Below are 13392 nucleotides of genomic sequence, written 5' to 3'. Positions count from 1 at the left end.
GTTGGAGGAACAACACCTTATATACTGGCTGGGTAGCCTCCAACCTGATGGCATGAACATTGGCTTCTCTAACTTCCGTTAATGCCCCTCCCCTTCTTACCCCATCCCTGGTATATTTAGTTTTTTTTTCTCTCTCTCTGCCCGTTCTCCATCTCCCTCTGGTGCTCCCCTCCCCCTTTCTTTCTCCCTAGGCCTCCCGTCCCATGATCCTTTCCCTTCTCCGGCTCTGTATCCCTTTTGCCAATCACCTTTCCGGCTCACAGCTTCACCCCACCCCCACCGGCCTTCTCCTATTATTTTGCATTTTCCCCTCACCCCCACTTTAAAATCTCTTGCTGTCTTTCCTTTCAGTTAGTCCTGACGAAGGGTCTTGGCCCGAAATGTCAACAGTGCTTCTCCCTATAGATGCTGCCTGGCCTGCTGTGTTCCACCAGCATTTTGTGTGTGTTGCATGAATTTCCAGCATCTGCAGATTTCCTTGTGTTTACACTTGTAAAACCATGGTTAAACGTGGAATGTCAATGGACTTCTTATTTTCAGCTTCCTAGAAAATGAAGCTCATGCAATCTCCAATAACAGAAACTCAAACATATATGCTTGGTATCACCATCTCTCTTTTCTATGATCAACATGCTGGAGGGGCCCATAGAGGACCTGCCACATAAGCACCATAAGCTACAAACTAGGTCAAAAATTGAGTATTCTATGATAAGGGGCTCTGTTCCTGATACCCTTCAACCTTATCCAGCATGCACAAGGCACAAATCAAAAGTGTAAATATCTGGTTTCTTTCCCCTTCCTTTCCAGTCCCAATGAAGGGTCTGGCCCTAAACCGTTGAATGTTTATTCCCCTCCATAGATGTTGCCTGACTTGCTGAGTTCCTCCAACATTTTGTGTGCGTTACTGTGGATTTTCAGCAGCTGCAGAATCTCTTGTGTGAATATCTCTACTTGTAGAATAAGTGCAGTCAGTTCTAGTAGCATTAAAGAAGCTCAACATTATTCGAGACAAAACCCCATCATCTACCCAAAGTATTCATCCCCTCTATCACAGACTACTCTGTATGCCATCAACAGAAATACAGAACGGTTACTCAGCTTCATTAATTCAACAGCACCTTACAAACCACATCCTCTACCACTCAAAACACTAGGATATCTTACACCTCCAGAGATCCAGTTTCGATCCTGGCTTCTGTCTGCTTGAAGTTTGCAAATTCACCCTGTCACTGCAAAACATGGAAAATGCTGGAGGAACTCAGCAGGTCAAGCAGCATCAATGGGAATCAATACACAGTTAAATTTTTGGGCCAAGGCCCTTCTGCAGGACTGAGAAAGAAGGAGGAAGATGCCAGAGTAAAAATGGGGGGAGGGTGTGGGAAGGAGGCTAGCAGGAAGGTGACAGGTGAAGCCAGGTGGGTGGAAAAGGTCAAGGGCTGGAGAAGAAGGAATCTGATAGGAGAGTAGAATGAAGCATAGGAAATAGGGAAGGAGGAGGAGACCCAGGGGGAAGTAATAGGAAGGTGAGAAGAGCTAAAAGATCAGAGTGGGAATAGAATTTTTTTTACTGGAAGGAGAAATCTATATTAATGCCAGCCAGTTGGAGGCTACCCTGATGGAATTATAAAGTGTTGCTCCTCCACCGATGGACTGACATATCATCGCCTGGGTCTTTCAAAATGCTCTGATTTCCTCCTACATTCCAAATATGTCCTGGCAAATTAATTGGCTACTGTGAATTACTATTAGAGAACAAAATGGTGGGGGAATTAGGGAGGAGTTGATGGGAATGTGTGAGCTAATAGGTTACAAGGAAATAAGTGGGGGAAACTTGACATAAATATGCTAAAATAGCCAGTGTCGACTCGATGGGCCTATTTCCTAGTTCTATCTCACAAGAAATTTTGAGAATATTATAAAGACAAAGGCTGAGGAATACAAGGAAAAGCTACAATCTGGAGGGTTCTCTCGGAAATCAGAAACTATTCTGACTTGAAACTATATTGTAATTTCTTCATTGTTGCAGGGTTTAAATACTGGATTTAATACCTAACATCTTTGATGCAGTACCTTTAGCTGACTGCAACACGGTTAAGGGGAAGCTCCCCTCCATGTTCCTGGGGAAATAAGGGATATGCAATAAATCCTGGCCTTGTTTACAATGTACACTTCCTGAAAAAATTAGCATTGTGACTTCATCTCAGAAAGAATCTCTTCTAAGAATATAGCATTCTATCAACACTGCACAGAAATGTGAGCCTGGAGTATGTAATGAGGTCCTTGGATCTCATGACTGAGGAAAGAGAGTGACAATAATACCATATTTATCAGGTGACTGGAGACTAACAATACCAATTGATGAAGAAGCAGATGGGGTGAGTTTACATACAAGGTCCAGATTCTTCTTCAGGCAGAGAGACAAGACAATGTTCTCAACTTGTAGCAAAATTAGCCAACTGAAGCAACCACTATCACAAGAAAAATAAGGAGGTCGTCAATGTAGTAGTAATAGGAGAGAGGAGAGAGTACTTTGTTGGTATCGGTAAGGTAAATATCATTTCAGTCCTCTGTAGAGTCCTCAGAATTTGTCCTGAACTATTTGGAGCCAGGAGTATTCTGCTTATGTATTCTGTTAGCTGTATTCTAATCAAAAATGTCGGGAGCATTTTTTTTTCTCCACTTGGCTTACCCATCTGAATCCAGTAAATGGTAATTACATTAAACACAATCCCAAGTTGATAGAAGAACTTGTGTGAATAACAAATTAATATGGAAATATTTCCATAATTTAAGAAATCTGTCAGCAACCATATGAAGCAGTTCCTTTATAGATCAGACTTATTACATTCCAAAACTATTATAATTTATAGAACTTAAATGTTAGACCATAAGACATTGGAGCAACATTAGGTCCAATGCAATTGTGGTTGTTGTGTACATCCCTCCCTCTGCCAACCCAATGTTGGCGTGTAACATCATTCACACCGTCATAGCCGGACTACAAACCCAGCACCTGAGTGCCCTCATTACCATCTCGGGTGACTTCAACCATGTTACCACGGCTAGAACACTGCCCAACTTCACGCAGTATGTGAGCTGTACAACCAGAGGGGAGAGGATCCTGGACTTGATGTATGCTAACGTTAAGGATGCATACAGCTCCTCTCCCCTCCCCTCACTGGGAAGGTCAGATCACAACCTGGTGCATCTCAAACCCTGCTATGTGCCTCTGGTGAAGAGTAAACCTGCAACCTCGAGGTCAGTGAGGAAATGGTCGGGGGACGCTTATGAGGCACTCCAGGGTTGTTTTGAGGTGACAGACTGGCAGGCACTCTAAGAGCCACATGGAGAGGACATTGATGGGCTCACAGAGTGCATTATTGGTTACATCAACTTCTGTGTGGACTGTAAGAACTGTCCTTTGTTATTCAAATAACAAGCCATGGGTAACAAAGGACATTAAAGACATCCTGAACGCTAAAAAGAGGGCGTTCAGAGATGGAAATAGGGAGGAGCTGAGGACAATACAGAGGGACCTGAAAGCCAAGATCAGGGAGGCTAAAGACAGGTATAGGAGGAAGCTTGAGTGGAAACTCCAGTAGAACAACATGAGAGAGGTCTGGAGTGGGATGAGGACCATCACTGGGTTCCGACAAACCAGCAACAGAGGAGCTGAAGGCAGTGTGGACAGGGCCAATGAACTTAACCTGTTCTTCAATAGATTTGACACTGTGGCCCCTGCCCATCCCCCACATGATTGTCGGTTCCCAACCAACACATACTCCACTTTCCCCTCCTACCTCTCCTCACAGCCCCCCACCCTGCTCTCGTGACTACACCCCTCTCTTACTTGAAACCATCACAGTGGGCTTCACAGCTGAACAGGTGAGAAGACAGCTGAAACGTCTTCATCCAAGCAAGGCTGCAGGCCCGGATGGTGTCAGCCCCAGGGTGCTCAAAGCCTGTGCCCCCCAGCTATGTGGGGTACTTCACCATGTCTTCAACCTGAGCCTGAGTCTCCAGAGGGTTCCTGTGATGTGGAAGATGTCCTGCCTTGTTCCTGTACCGAAGACACTGCGCCCCAGTGGCTCCAATGACTACAGACTGGTGGCATTGACCTCCCACATCATGAAGACCCTGGAGAGACTTGTTCTAGAGCAGCTCCAGCCTATGGTTAGGCCACACTTAGACCCCTTCCACTTCGCCTATCAGCCCCGACTAGGAGTTGAGGATGCCATCGTCTACCTGCTGAACCGTGTCTACACCCACCTGGACAAGCTGGCGAACACTGTGAGGGTCATGTTTTTTTGACTTCTCCAGTGCATTCAACACCATCCGCCCTGCTCTGCTGGGTGAGAAGCTGACAGTGATGCAGGTGCATGTTTCCCTGGTGTCATGGATTGTTGATTACCTGACTGGCAGACCACAGTACATGCGCTTGCAACACTGTGTGTCAGACAGAGTGGTCAGCAGCACTGGGGCTCCACAGGGGACTGTCCTGTCTCCCTTTCTCTTCACCATCTACACCTCAGACTTCAACTACAACACAGAGTCTTGCCATCTTCAGAAGTTTTCTGATGACTCTGCCATAGTTGGATGCATTAGCAAGGGAGATGAGGCTGAGTACAGGGCTATGGTGGGAAACTTTGTCACATGGTGCGAGCAGAATCATCTGCAGCTTAATGTGAAAAAGACTAAGGAGCTGGTGGTGGACCTGAGGAGGGCTAAGCCACCGGTGACCCTTGTTTCCATCCAAGGGGTCAGTGTGGACATAGTGGAGGATTACATATACCTGGGGATACGAATGGACAATAAACTGGATTGGTCAAAGAACACTGAGGCTGTCTACAAGAAGGGTCAGAGCCATCTCTATTTCTTGAGGAGACTGAGGTCCTTTAACATCTGCTAGACGATGCTGAGGATGTTCTACGAGGTTGTGGTGGCCAGTGCTATCATGTTTGCTGTTGTGTGCTGGGGCAGCAGGCTGAGGGTAGCAGACAACAACAGAATCAACAAATTCATCTGTAAGGCCAGTGATGTTGTGGGGGTGGAACTGGACTCTCTGACAGTGGTGTCTGAAAAGAAGATGCTGTCCAAGTTGCATGCCATCTTGGACAATGACTCCCATCCACTCCATAATGTACTGGTTAGGCACAGGAGTACATTCAGCCAGAGACTCATTCCACTGAGATGTAACACTGAGCGTCATAGGAACCACCTCCTCTGCTTACTTTCCTGTCAGTGATGACAGGATTCAGTGATGGCCAAAAACATCATACCTGACCATCTGTAAAAGTGCAACAAGAATATCCATCTTATTTCTTATACTCCATGCATTGAGATATAATACTTCAAGTACTGTATTTGCTACCCTATTTGATTCTGCATCCCTAATGCACTGATACTCACCCTGCTAGCTGCAATTTTGTCTTATCATTTGCCTGCCATTCCTATCAGTCTGACTGCATGCTATCTTTGCTTTTTTACCATCCATCCCATTCTGAGTCACTTAACTCTGGTTCCCATCCCCCTGCTAAATTATTTTAAACCCTCCCCAACAGCTCTAACAAACCTGTCCGTGTGAATATTGGTCTCCTTTGAGTTCAGGTGCAACCCGTCCCTTTTGTACAGGTCATATTCTCCCCGAGAAGAGATCCCAATGATCCAAGAACCAGAAGCCCTGCCCCCCGCAGCAGCTTCTCAGCCATGCGTTTATCTGCCAAATAATCCTGTCTCTACCCTCACTGGCACGTGGCACAGTTAGCAATCCAAAAATTATGATCTTACTTCTCAGCTTTTTGCTCAGCTCTTTAAATTCTCTCTTCAGGACTTCTTTGCTTTTCCTTCCTATGTCATTGGTACCAATATGTACCAAGACATCTGGCTGCTTCCCCCTTCCCCTCCAAAATGCTGTGGACTGAATCTGAGATGTCCCTGATCCTGGCACCTGGGATTCACATTGCAATATTTAAATTCACATTTAAGTATTCACGTGGAAAAATTCACCAATGTTCATAAAGATTGCAATCAACAAACATATACAAAAGAATGAACCAACAAGATTGGAGAAAATAATTTCTTCAGCAGCTGTTCTTTTAGTATGAATTTAACACCGCATTTTATATTTATTGTCCCCTTTGATGTATTAAAAGATCATGATAATACCAAACTAAATTAGCAATGAGCAACACAAGACAGAAAAAGGCTTTGTCAGAAAAATAAATTTCAATGACTATCTTAAAAGAGAAGTTCATGCGGGTACTGAAGAACATTATAAGATTTAGGCAGCTAAATTCATAGATATCAATGGTGGTGCAAGGGAAAATAGTACCGTACATATGCAGGAAGCCAGAGCTGGAGATTGCAGAGATAAATTGGCTATTAAGTCAACATTAGTGTCAGACAGAATGAAGAAAAAAAAGATAGAATAAATAATAGTAATCCATGGATGAAACTCAGAAAGATTTCAGATAGACCTACAGGAAAGAACTGTGTAGTGTTCTATAAACAATTTTTTATATAATTTAATCTAGTTTGTTTGATATACACTCAGTGGTCACACTGTTAGGTGCAGGAGGTATTGAGTGTATACTTGTGCTCAATCCACTTCAAGGTTCAACGTGTTGCTGCCCTTCTGTACACCACTGTTGTAACGTGTGGTTATTTGGTTATTTGCATTCTGTCACCTTCCTGAAACTAGTCTGCCCAGTTTCCTCTGATCTCTTTCATTAATGAAGCATTTTTGGCCACAGTACTGCTGCTCACTGGATGTTTGTTTGTTTTTCAAACCATTCTCAGACCATTTCAAAAACCCAGAAGATCAGCAGTCTGGCACCAACAATCATTCATCGATCAGTCACTTATATCTGATGTTTGGTATGAACATCATGACCATGTCTGCATTGAGTTGCTGCCTCATGATTGGCTGGTTAGATACTTGCAATCATGAGCAGATGTACTTGTGTATCTAATAAAGTGGCCACTGAGTGTACTTCTATTTTTTCACCTTTTTAGTGTTTTTCTCTTCTCATGGAACATTTTGTACACAATTGAAAATTTAATTTAAAAACTCACAGGAATTTATTGTGATTTGTTTCAGTTAATATGAACAGTGTTAACAAGTTAGATTCCCCTTCCTTCATCCTTCTTGAACACTCTGAAAAAGAATTCTAAATTTATGGAAAGTGCCAAGTCCTGTTACCTTGGAGGGGAAAGAAGAGTAAAAGGACCAAGTGTAAAATGTGGGAGCAATTTGCCAGGAGGAAAAAAAGTGAATCAGTAGCTTGTTTCAATCCTTGCCTGGGTTTCTTTTCTGCTGTCTAGAATTCATGAAGTGTGTAAAGTTAGCTGCCCTTTTTTAATCACATGTTCTTAATCAATAAAAGTTAAAGTTACTCCTTTTGGCTTCTGTTTTACAGCACAGAAGAATTTTTGTTTTAGATTTGGAAATCAGAGCAAAAGGAAGCCAATACCAGTGCATGGCAAGTACCTTTATTTCTTTGAGGTCAGAACATCATTTGCAAGAACAGCTTTTATTATGCATCCCCAGTTTCCCTTGAGAAATTGATTCTAAACTGTCCTCCTGGTGAATATGCTTCCACAATGTTGATGGGAGGAAATTCCAGGATTCCAGCGACGATGAAGGTTTTTCATCAGCATAGACTTTAAAATTTCAAAGTCAGTTTTGTGACTTGGAGGGAAACATTAAAGAACTGGTGCTCGCATGTGTCTGAAACTCATGTCCTTTTTTGTGGTAGATTTTGTTGTTTTGGGTTATGCTGTCAGAGTAGTTTGGGAGAGTAACAATGTTGTATTCTGAAGTTGCAACTCACTGCAGCCATTGGTGGTTCTGATATTGATACTGGTACTGGTTTATTAGCGTTGTGTGTGCCAGGATACTAAGAAAAGCTTTTTGGAATGGATGTTTGTGGTGGTGCCTATTATAGCAGTCAAATTAGCTGCTTTGTTTGGATGGATGGCACAATGGTGAAGCAGGTAGTTTGCATGTCCAACAGCTCCTGTGACCTGGTTTTTAAACCTGACTTTCTGTGTGTGGAGTGTGCTCATCGTCCTTATGGCTATGGATTTCCTATGCTCTGATTTCCTTCCACATCCCAAAATTGGTAGGTTAATTGATGACCATAAGTTACCCCCAGTGTAGATAGGTGGTAAGAAAATCAGGGTGGAGTTGATGGATATGAAAATAGAGGAATAAGTGGATTAAAATTATTGACTGGATTGCTCTGAGAACTGGCATTAACTTGATGGGCTGAATGACCTCCTTGTATCTCATTAGAGAATATGCAATTATGCCAAGCTCCTCCAGTGTTTTTGAAGTTGTACTCATTGAACCAAGAGGAGAGTATTCCATCAACTGACACAGTATTTATGTGGCTGGCCGCTAGCACATTGATAGTTGGTATCTTGGCAATATTAAAGCCATTGGATGTCAAAGTTAGTTGGTTAAATACGTTACTAGTGGAGGTGGTCATTGCCTGCATATTTGTGGTGTTAATGTTACTTGCTACCATGGAAGAAAAGCTGTGAAATGTGATAAATAATAAACAAAATTTTGAATGGATGCTAGAAAGTATATGATTGACATTAAGATAAACATGTAAATAGTCAATCACTTGGTTGAGAAAAATTGTTCAGATTGGAAGTAAATAAAAAGGTAGAAACAATGATTTTAAAAAGTAAACAAAATTAACAATAAATGAAGGTTAATGAAGCATTAGCTATTTAGATCGGAGAGCAGGCTCATAGAGAAAATTAAAATATTTCTGTAATATTATTGTTTTGCAAAATCACACCATAATGTTGTGCATTACCCAAAGTGTATCATATTGTATCTGAACTGTTATAATTCAACATTAATCAATATCAACTACTTTACATTTCAAGCTTATTGGATCCTATTACAAAAAAATAGTCTCTCTGCTATTTTTATCTTCAACTTTTCACTACCCTCTTACTACAACCCCTCACCACCATACCCCCTCCCCCACCCCCACAGACCCTTCTCAGTGTTAATCATTCACATAAGGATCTTGAGTCTGGATCTTTGCCATGCCTTTGTTCCCACCTTGACCCACATAGAGTGCGTTATCTTTGCTTCACCCATTTACTTATTCCCATTAAGTACTCTCATCCTGTCATCTTCCTACCACGCCAACATTCTGGTAGATTCAAGACAATCCTAAAATTGACAGTACAGATTAATATCTAAAACGTAAATTTAAAGGGCTGACAGCCAAGTTCAGCATAAGGATCAGTAAGTACATCACATAGTGTATTGGAGTACTGTTGTTCACTTGAACCTATGCTGAATAACAGAACAGTATCATTGTCCATGAACTTCTCCTATTATTTATTTTCTTCCTGTTCCCATCAACTATTCACAGGTTCTTTCACTCACCCACACACCATGGGTAATTTACAAAAAAAAATCTGCATATCTTTTGGATGAAGGGGAAACATTAGGTGCCCAGAAAAAATCTTGTGTGGTCACAGGAAGAATGAACAAAGTTGGCATAGACAACGCTAGGGACACTATGCTGTCTTTGTGAATATTTTTCTGCTGAGTAATCTAAGTGATGGGCCTGTCTCTCCTGCAAGTAGCGCAGAAACTGGTCTACATTTCTTGTAACAGCCTCCACCAGCATGAGTAAATAAGGTCATTCATGAGCTATGGCTTTGTAAATGTTTTCCAAGCATGTGTTGAATGCTGTTTTATACCTCTATGATTGTCCAGCTGTATCCCTGTTATATTCATGTCTAGGACCAATTTGGCTTTTAATAAATGGAGACAAGAGACTGCAGATGGTGAAATCTGAAGCAAAATACTCCACTATAATCTTTAATCCATCCTCAAATTTGCTTGGACTATCTCTCACATTTCCCATTTCTGGATTGCTTTGCCTCCATCTTAGGAAACAAGCTATCCAATGTCATTTGCTATCAACGACTGATTTCCACAACTACCCAGACTGTACCTTCTCCCATCCTGTCTTTTTTAAGGATGGCATCCTTACAAGAGACAAGCCCGCTGCATCTGGTCTTGAGATGCAAATTTCCATTCCAGGATGAAATGAAATGCTTTCATTTTTTCAAGAAATATAGTGTTGCCCCTACATGGCTGATGGAGCCCTCACCAGAATCTCCTCCATTTTCCACATTCCATCCCCCCCCCCACCATGCCCACCATAACTCCACCTAGACGGAATGAACAGATGTAGAACTCCTTTGGTCCTCACCTTTTACCCTACTAGCTTCCACCTCCAGCACATAGTTCTATCATTTCTGCCAGCTGCAATGCTATCTCACCACTTGTCACACTTCCACTCCCTCTACCTTTTTGTTTTCTCAGGGACCACACTTTCCATAACTCCATGGTTAATTCATCCCTCCTCATCCTCGGGTATTTACCCCTACTATTGCAAAAGGTGCAACATCTGCCCCTACACCTCCTCCCTCATCGTCAAGTCTAAACAGCCCTTCCAGGTGAGGAATATGTTCACATGAACCTCCACCTGCCTTGTCTTTTGCCTTCACTGCTCTTCTTGTGGCCTCTGCATAGGAATTCCAAGCATTGACTCAATGACCACTCTGACATGCCTGCACTGAGCAAATCATAGCCATCCTGAGCTCCATTGCAAGCCAGTTTAGCTCTTCTCTTCACTCCCATGTAAACCTATCTGTTCTTAGTCTCCTGCATTTCCATAGTAAGGCCAAATGCAGACAAACAAAACAGCACCTCATATTCTGCTTGGGTAGTCCCATACTAGGCTTTGTCAGAAACTAACTTCTAGGCATATTTCTGCAATTCTTTTCTTCCAATATTTGTTACAGTACCTCGTAGCTGTATCTTCTATTCACTTCCAGCTTGAGCGACTCAGCTTCCAGTCCAAAGCCTGAATAAATCCTAATTTGTCATAGCTTACCTACATTCTGTTTTCTTGTTTTCTATTACCTGTAAAAATGTAAAGAATGTGTATTCACTAAAAGAAACTGCAAAATACAGATTTATCACTTGAGAAGCTTAAAAAAAATGAACAGAATCGGTGCAAACGCTGAAGAGAAAGTGAATTAGCCATGTGTAGAGGGAGGTAAAAGGTGAAGGAAGACAAGGCAGATGCTCATAAAGCTGAAGTGTAGGAATCAGTAGGAAGTGTAGGGGAGCTAGTTATAGCAAGAGGTGCCCATATTTTTTTTAACTTGGGGTATTAAGCACATGAGTAAGCAACTGCCAAGACACTACAAATTACTTGGAAGTTCTAACTAGAAATAATTTATTTTTGTGAAACTTAATTGCTGCCAACCATTGATTTGCTAGTGAGATTTGCATTTTGGAAATATTTACTATTGTAAGCGTCACTAGCACCATGCAGATTCTTGTGTGAGGGAATGGCTAGTGGTTAAGTAACATAAAAAGATGTAACACACACTGTTTGTGGTCAGCAAGACAGAAGGAGCTGCAACTGCAAGCAGGACAAAGCTAGTAAGCCTGATTCAGGACTGCACCAAAGACTAAATGACTACCAATGGATGATTGTAAGTTTCAGTTAAAACAGTATCTTTTGAACTTGAAATTAGAATCTTAAGTCAATAAAGTGTAATCTCGTATTAGAAGTAAAACATTGATTAGTTCTTAGTTTGCTCTATCTACAAAAGTTACAGGAAATGAAAGGATTAACAAAAGATACTTCAGGGAAACCCTTACAAATTCAACTTAACCCCTGTTTGAAATTTTAAAAAAATACTGCAGATGCAGGAGATCTGAAATAAAAACAGAAAATGGTGGAAGTATTCAGCAATTCTGAATGAGTCTTGAATTGAAACATTAAATCTGTTTCTCTTTCCACAGATGCAGCTGGACCTGCTTGAGTGTTCCCAATATTTTCTGTTTTTATTTCAAATTGTGGTTGATTTCACCCATTCAGTAATTCTTTAAACAATGTAAAAATGGAAGCAGAATATATTGACCCCTTGGAGTCTTTTCTGCTATTCAAACTAATTTATTTTACATTAGTGTAGGTTTCCTGCACTAATCTGGCATCACTTAATTGTCCTAATATCTAAACGTTTATCAAAACCATTATTAGCGATGCTGTGGTTTTTCCCAGAACGTGCAAAACCTCATCTTCTGCCAGATTCAGTTGAGAAAACCTTTCTGTAACACTCCGTACTTTGTCTTCTGCCTTTCCCCCTTATCCATGGAATCTTGTAATAGCATAGCTCCTGTCCTCATGCTTGTGAGACTGACTCTCTTGTGCTGTCCAACAGATACAGATTCTTACTGGCTACTGCTTGATATCAAGAATTATAGAGCCATACCATCGTACATCATACCATCCTAAGAAGGTTGGCGTCATTCAATGTCTGTAGTGAGATGCTGAAGATGTTCTATAGGTCAGTTGTGGAGAGCGCCCTCTTCTTTGTGGTGGCGTGTTGGGGAGGAAGCATTAAGAAGAGGGACGCCTCACGTCTTAATAAGCTGGTAAGGAAGGCGGGCTCTGTCGTGGGCAAAGTACTGGAGAGTTTAACATCGGTAGCTGAGCGAAGGGCGCTGAGTAGGCTACGGTCAATTATGGATAACTCTGAACATCCTCTACATAGCACCATCCAGAGACAGAGAAGCAGTTTCAGCGACAGGTTACTATCGATGCAATGCTCCTCAGACAGGATGAAGAGGTCAATACTCCCCAATGCCATTAGGCTTTACAATTCTACCGCCAGGACTTAAGAACTTTTTAAAAGCTATTATTAATGCTTTTTGAGATAGTGATTTAGATGCATATCATATTTTTTACTGAGTTAAGTATTGTATGTAATTAGTTTTGCTACAACAAGTGTATGGGACATTGGAAAAAAGTTGAATTTCCCCATGGGGATGAATAAAGTATCTATCTATCATCTATCTATCTACAACACATAAACAGGGCCAATAGCCTGCCATCACCATGCCTATCGTAATATAATCGTCCCATTTAGCACACTGATCTGTAGCTCTCTATGCCTCAGTGATTAAAATACTCATCCAGATACTTTGTAAGCTTGTGAGAGCACCTGCCTGCACCATCTTCCTTCACAGGGTAGCAAGTTCCAGAGTGCAGCAGCCTCTGGGTGAGTAATTATTTTCCCAGGATCTCTTCCACTTTTCTTATTGCTTACCTTAAATCTATATTCTCTGATATAAAATGTCTCTGTCTTGGGAAAAGTTTCTCATTATCCACCCTATCTGTGCAGCTTATGATTTTAGATACCTGTATCACACCCATCTTCAGTCGTTTCTGCTCCAAGGAAAACAAACTCAGCCTATCCAGATTCTCCTCGTAACCAAAGCATCCCGTACCAGGTAACAACCTGATGAACTTCCAATGCATTCTTCCC

General features: G+C 41.7%; 1 protein-coding gene across 6 annotated transcripts in view; it reads left to right on the top strand.

Moving 5' to 3' along the window:
• metap1d (methionyl aminopeptidase type 1D (mitochondrial)) overlaps window positions 1–13392 on the top strand; it is a 130926-nt gene that overhangs the window by 21765 nt on the left and 95769 nt on the right. For 3 of the 6 annotated variants that reach the window (XM_073047221.1, XM_073047224.1, XM_073047226.1), the window contains exon 2: window positions 7419–7481. The exons of the other annotated variants lie outside the window; for them this stretch is intronic. In XM_073047221.1, the coding sequence (XP_072903322.1) occupies window positions 7419–7481 (63 nt within the window). The remainder of the gene's footprint in view (window positions 1–7418; window positions 7482–13392) is intronic. 6 annotated transcript variants of the gene reach the window in all.

This window comes from Hemitrygon akajei, chromosome 5 (genome assembly GCF_048418815.1).
Source record: "Hemitrygon akajei chromosome 5, sHemAka1.3, whole genome shotgun sequence".
NCBI classification, from domain to species: domain Eukaryota; kingdom Metazoa; phylum Chordata; class Chondrichthyes; order Myliobatiformes; family Dasyatidae; genus Hemitrygon; species Hemitrygon akajei.
Note: the sequence above shows the minus strand (reverse complement) of the source record. Positions and strands in the feature narration are given on the sequence as shown.